A 6156-nucleotide genomic window follows, 5' to 3' on the forward strand; every position below is an offset into this window, starting at 1 on the left:
GCAGCCATCCATCAGTGCTAGGCAGCCAGGCCTGGGGCACTCTCCAGCCTGGCTCTCCTCCAGCCTCCCGCCAAAGGTTGTGCCTGGTGATTTATGACTCCACTACCTCAAGTGACAAATATCCCTCAGCTTTGGTGAGAGCATTTCAGTAGCACGACTGGCCGGCAAAGCCCAGAGCCTGCAGCCACTCACAGCAATGATTTCTGTCCAGCTCTTGACAAGTGACAGAGCAGCAAAATTGTTGCATGTCCTTATTTCGCCCTAGGGCTTTTCCAATCTGACTTTGTGCAGAAGAAGCCAGCCGTGGCAGCGGATAGTTTACTGCTGCAAGGAGCAGAGGGGCGCCATCTGGCCACATGCAGTGCAGCTGTGACGGAGCCCGTCTCCAAGCTGGAATTTCCAGCCTGGCAGGATCACTTTCTGGTCCTGAGTCTTCCTGTGGACTTGGAGGTGGACCCCAGGGCACACTGAGGGAGCTCAAGCAGCACAATGTGATGACAGGAGTTGCTTTGTTGCAGCCAGCCACTGGCACACCACGTCCTGTCCGGCATCTAGAGCGTATGGCAGACTGAAGCCAGTGGCTCCTTTGCTCTTCTGAAGACAACTAGGAGCATCTTCACCACAGGTTTAAAAAATATCCTGCCTGCAGTGATGAGTTTACTCCCGGTGGTTTCTCAGGTGCTTCAGGTTTGCTAATGTGGGCAGGCAGTCATTACATTTCCCAGCCCTGCTGCTTTATCTTTGGCTTGCTGCTGCAGCAAGCTCCGTGGCTTTGCTGTCTCTTTCCACTTCCTTCTTTATTGACGTGCCCTTAAAACTCCATCGCAGCCCTCAGGCTTCTCCTATCAGATAGCCTTGTGGAAAGCATCCAGATCTGTGGCACCCCTTTCTACAGCTTGGTGTTTGCATCTCTTCTCACAACACCCTGCTGAGATGGGTGGGTGCGTAACACTTCCCTCTGAGGCCCAGAAAGGCTAAAGCAATTTGCATCAGCTCGGACAGTATCCCAAGTCCCAGCCCAGAGACTGTGAGACTTTCTCTCCCTTTCGCAGACAGGGATTTAATTCATGTTGGTGAAATGGGCCTTCACCTGGAGTTTGGGTGTGGAACGCACAACTCGGAGCCTCAATTCTCGTTGGCTCTTTTCATGAATTTTTCACTCTCTCCTTATGTGCATCACTCTGGTTCTCTCACATGCTGCCTGGCAGGGGGAATCCAGCCTTTCTGACCCCTCTGCTTTGCAGGTGGATGAAGACATTGCTCTCCAGTATCAGAAGGTCATGGCGGAGTGGAAAGCCTGCGAGGTGATAGTGAAGCAGCGAGAGAAGGAGTCACACTATGCCACCTTGGCTAAGTTTTCATCGGGCAGCAGCATCGACAGCCACGTCCAGCGACTGATCCACAGGGACTCCACCATCAGCAATGACGTGAGTAGCCTGTTGCATCTTCAGGGAGAAGTATTTGCCTGTCAAGTGATGGCAGAGGCTTGGTGCACAAGGCACAGCCTGCGTGGTCGGGAGCAGCATAATTCAGGCAGTCAAGGTTTCAGCTACATTGGTTGGTTGAGGGGCTGTTTGGGGGGAAGGTAGAGAGAGAAGAGGTGCGCTAACCCTGATCCAAGCTGCACACACACACTTACCCGCATGTGGTAGTAAATGGATGGTTTACTAGCCAGCGATTGTATATATTGCACTGACATACCCGCATGCCCCTCTGATTTGCCAGACTAACGGCTCTATTTTGTTTTCTTCCTACTACCAATCATCAGGTCTTCATCTCTGTAGATGAAATGGACTCAGCAGAGCGAGACTTAAAGGGCCAGGACGACCCTTCTTTGACTGTGGTGAACATGGACACACCAACAGCAGTTGCTGCAGTAGAGCAGCAGTCGGTAGAATTTGATTCTCCTGACTCTGGGCTGCCTTCTTCTCGGAACTACTCGGTAGCTTCAGGCATCCTCTCCAGCATCGATGACGGGCAGAGCATCTGCTTTGAAGATGGGGTAGAGGAAGAAACGAGCATGGACTTGGAAAGAACAGATGTGGACACAATCCATGCTCAGAAAGCCGGGTTGGTGGCTGTAGAGGCGCAGGATTCCATACCGGAGGAACAGCTGTGCTCCCAGCTGGATTATTTAACATCTGGAGTGGATCTTGCTGCTGTTTGTGCTGCGTCCTATACAGTAGGTCTCATTCCCTTGAAGTTTGTAGAGCGCTCTTCTTTGAGTGATCCCTAGTGTGTCTCAGCTATTCTTCTAGACAGGATTTAATGAGGATAAGCCACAACCACAACCTTAAACCCAGGTCGCAGGAGGGTAAATTAGAGTCGCTGCCTCCAGATCTGTCCTGCTCGTCTCGTTTCTGGATTGAAGCCAAAACTCAGAGCATTTTCTCCAGGCCCAGTTTTAGCATAGCCAGAACCTCAAGGGAACAGCTTGAATTCCCAAACCATCTGATGCAAATCCTAACCCTAGTATTGCACCATCCTGGCTCCTGGGTATTATTATTGCTCTCAGTGAATTAGGCTTCAGGCTCTGAGGCTTCCCCTGGTCACCCATTAATAGACTCGCTGCTAGGATGGGGCGTGTTTGGTAGGTTCACCAGTGCCAACAGGTGTGTTACAGCTGGGACTTAGCAGCAGGCAGGTATATGGATGCTCTGATCATGCCTACAAGGTACTTATACATATGAAAGATGCCCAGAACTGTAATAGCTGTTATAGGCTTTGTTGTCAAGTGTGACCCACATCAAATCTCAGCTTGCTGCAAGATCTCTGCTTTGCTAAAATCCCTTCATCCCTGCTGAACTGGGCAAAGCCAGGAAGCCCACCCTGGTGCCAGTGTTGTGGGCTGATCTCTGCCAGCTGGGCCTTGCAGCAGTTTGGGACTCCTAGGAGCTGCTCTAAACTCTGCCAGTTGGCTCCCAAGTCACTCCACACACCACCAGCATGCTCAAGCCTGTGTCCCCAGGCTGGTCCCCACTGCAGTGGTGGGGAGAGGATAGGAACCAGGGAAGCCAGATCTACTCCAGCTTCAAGCTCAGTAGTGGTATCAGTGGCACTACCACACAGCTCCTGTGTAGCACTTCTCTAGATCTCAGAGAAGGTTTATAGGAACTCTTGGTTGGCAGGATCTGAGAGTTTTTGTGCTGCTTAATTCAGGTTAATCTCTGGAAGCATTGTTTGTTTTTTTTTAACTGCAAGTCTAACACATGCATCTCTCTTCTAGATAGAATTACTGGACACAGTTGCCTTAAATTTGCATAGAATTGATAAAGACGTCCAGAGGTGTGATCGGAACTACTGGTATTTTACTGCTGATAACCTGGAGAAGCTCCGAAATGTCATGTGCAGGTAACACCATTTGCAAATGAGACTCTTCTTTCATCGACTTCCAATTAGATTGGGTCAATAATAGTTATAGAAATGTTTTTCTTTCCTCTCCCTTGGGAGTGACAAAAGTCTACTAGAAGAGGAGAAGGTAAGGGTAGGGCAAATGGTTTAGGTACTAGACTCTGGGGAGTCCAATTCTGAACTCCAGCAAAGACTCCATCTCACCTTAAGTCACTTAAATTCACGCAGTCTTAGTTTCCCCACCTGTATGATGGAGAGAGAAAGAGCCCTGCTTTACAGGCCTTATATCAGGATTGTGAGGGGCACGAATGTTAGAGCGGTAGTATCTGTTTTCAGATGAAAACCCCTCAAATATCTTCACCCAGTAGGAAGAATTGAAATCAATGGGAGCAAAGCATCCTAGGTGCTTTTGAAAGTCTGACTAGGCTCGTATCGGCAGGTGACATATACACGTCCCATGAAAAATGTGACATTTTGGTTTCAAAACATAAAGCCGGCACCAGTTAAGGCCCAGTAAATATCTGTGCCATGGCTTCCAGGTAGCATTTTTTCTACCCTCAGATGTTAGACTCTCAGGCGCTACAAGCTCCATTCTTCCCAGGGCAAGCAGCAGTTACAGTCTGGCCAGGGCTCCAAGTCTGCCTGTGCCCCTGGTTCGGGTAGGCTGGAGGCCAAACACTGCAATTGTCTGAGGTTGCTGCTGTCTTATTTTGGTCAATTTGTATTTTTAGTCCATGGCAAAAGGGGAGGAGAAAAATGTTCAAAAGCTGCCTGCAGCCCAGGAGCACAAGCCCCAGTAGAAGCTGGTGATTCTGCTTTTGGAAAACAGGGCAGCGTTTGGGGAAAAAAGCTCCTTCTGTAGGAGTCCAAATGCATTATGTGCTTTCAGCAGTCCCCTCACCCAGTGGCCAGAGGCACTGGCCCTCTGTACACCAACGTCCAGGCCAGTATCAAGCCAGGCAGAGATGCTGGTGTCCGGTGACTTGCATGTGGCTCTTCCCTCATGCAGAACTCCCAGAGAATGTCTCTGTGGGTTTGGGGGGATATCCTGTAATACAGAGAGGGAAAAACACGTGCTCCTTGCTTGGGAATTCCTGAAATGGATTCACAGTCTCTGTTAAGTTCTCTAAGGTTTTCCAAGGGATTTTTAGAGACTCCCACTTGTTTTGTCCTTGGGAAATTTTGGCCCCAGGTTTATATTCTTTAGAGACCGTGTCTTCTGAAGCCTTCCAGTGGGAGCTGGCCTTCTGGTAGCCCGGCTGACTTATGAATAGCCCCCCAGCAAAATGATTTGCACGAGGTCTCCTAGCATCTCTCGTTTCTTTCCTCTGCAGTTATGTTTGGGAGCACCTCGAGGTTGGCTACGTTCAAGGCATGTGCGATCTCCTGGCTCCTCTCATGGTCATACTTGACAGCGGTAAGAAAGCAGAGCTGCCTCGTCAGGCTTGGTCACTGGTACGGATTAGGCAGATGAGCCCTTTAAACCCTGAGCTGGGAACTGCAGGATAGTCTATGTAAATGCTACCTCACCAGCAGAAAGCCTGCAGGGATTGAGTTGTCTGCTCATGCACAATCACTGATGTGACTAACTGCTGCGACTTAAGGATTCCCTGGTTAGTTTTTCCGTGGCTTCCAGACCAAAGTTCAACCCAGATTGCAAGCCAACAGTATTTCTGCAGACTCAGCAGGTGATCTAATTAACCCAGTGGCTAGACTCTTTGCTTCAAGCAAGAGGGGTTTTGCAATCAGCACACAGACTACGGTGCCCTAGATAATATTTTAACCCAGCACCAGATGCAGAGGAAATAACTGAGGTGGAAGGAGAAAGCTACCCCTTCCCCAGCTCCATCATGTTTCCTTTCAAGTTACTGCCTTGTCCAGCTCAAAACATGAGATCCCCAGCACTGCAACGTACTAAACCATACCATTTCTTTGCCTCCATAGATCAGCTGGCATACAGCTGCTTCAGCCACCTGATGAAGAGAATGAGCCAGAACTTCCCCAATGGTGGTGCTATGGACACACACTTTGCCAACATGCGATCCCTAATCCAGGTGAGGATTCATGATGGCCCCTGTTTGAGGTGGGAGAGGGAAGCATGCCTTAGTCCCCACCATCCCAATCCTGGTCTCATGCCAAAGGGAGGGGCAGAAGCATCACAGGACAGCAGGAGTGCCTGGTCACCTGCCCGTGTGCTGAGAGTTGTTGGGTTTACACAACACAACAGGTACTGCACACCTGTCAGTCACATGCATAAAGTCAGTCGACCAATCCTTACCATAACTTGACAGGTGGACACCCCCCTACACACATCTCTGTGCCAGCTTATGAAAAGGAACAGTGAAGTTCACATGCCTTAGGCCCAGCCAGCAGAAAGTGGGAGTAGGGGCAGCCTAAAGAGCAGTTGAAGAGAAGGCACTGGTTTAGCTTCCTTTGGACTTGCAGAGAGCATGGAGAGATGGCACTGATGTCCTTGGGAGGTCCATCCCATTGCAAGACAGGCTAGGGATAGGGGAGGCTAGAAACTTGGCTGGGCCCAGCTTCCTTGTGTGATCTCAAGAAAATCACCTGGCAGGGAGCAAGCGAGTGCAAGAGAGAGAGACTAACACCCCTCCACCCCACAGCTGGAGCAATAAAATGAGAACCTTTTGAAGAAAAGGCCACCCACACTACATCCGTGCTCGGTTTCCAGGGTAACTCGATTACAAAATGTTTTGGTCTTCTCAGATATGCTGAATTATTTTGAACAATGAACTCCATTTACTCTCTAACCATTTATTAGATGTAGTTAGTGACCCCTGCAGT

At 49.6% G+C, this 6156-nt stretch overlaps 1 protein-coding gene across 8 annotated transcripts in view; it reads left to right on the forward strand.

Annotated features, from left to right (window-relative positions):
- SGSM2 (small G protein signaling modulator 2) overlaps positions 1-6156 on the forward strand; it is a 109727-nt gene that overhangs the window by 95578 nt on the left and 7993 nt on the right. For all 8 annotated transcript variants that reach the window (XM_019493376.2, XM_019493378.2, XM_019493377.2 and 5 more), the window contains 5 exons: positions 1245-1427; positions 1769-2182; positions 3227-3351; positions 4686-4768; positions 5296-5405. In XM_019493376.2, the coding sequence (XP_019348921.1) occupies positions 1245-1427; positions 1769-2182; positions 3227-3351; positions 4686-4768; positions 5296-5405 (915 nt within the window). The remainder of the gene's footprint in view (positions 1-1244; positions 1428-1768; positions 2183-3226; positions 3352-4685; positions 4769-5295; positions 5406-6156) is intronic.

This window comes from Alligator mississippiensis, chromosome 14 (assembly GCF_030867095.1).
Source record: "Alligator mississippiensis isolate rAllMis1 chromosome 14, rAllMis1, whole genome shotgun sequence".
Classification (NCBI taxonomy): Eukaryota; Metazoa; Chordata; order Crocodylia; family Alligatoridae; genus Alligator; species Alligator mississippiensis.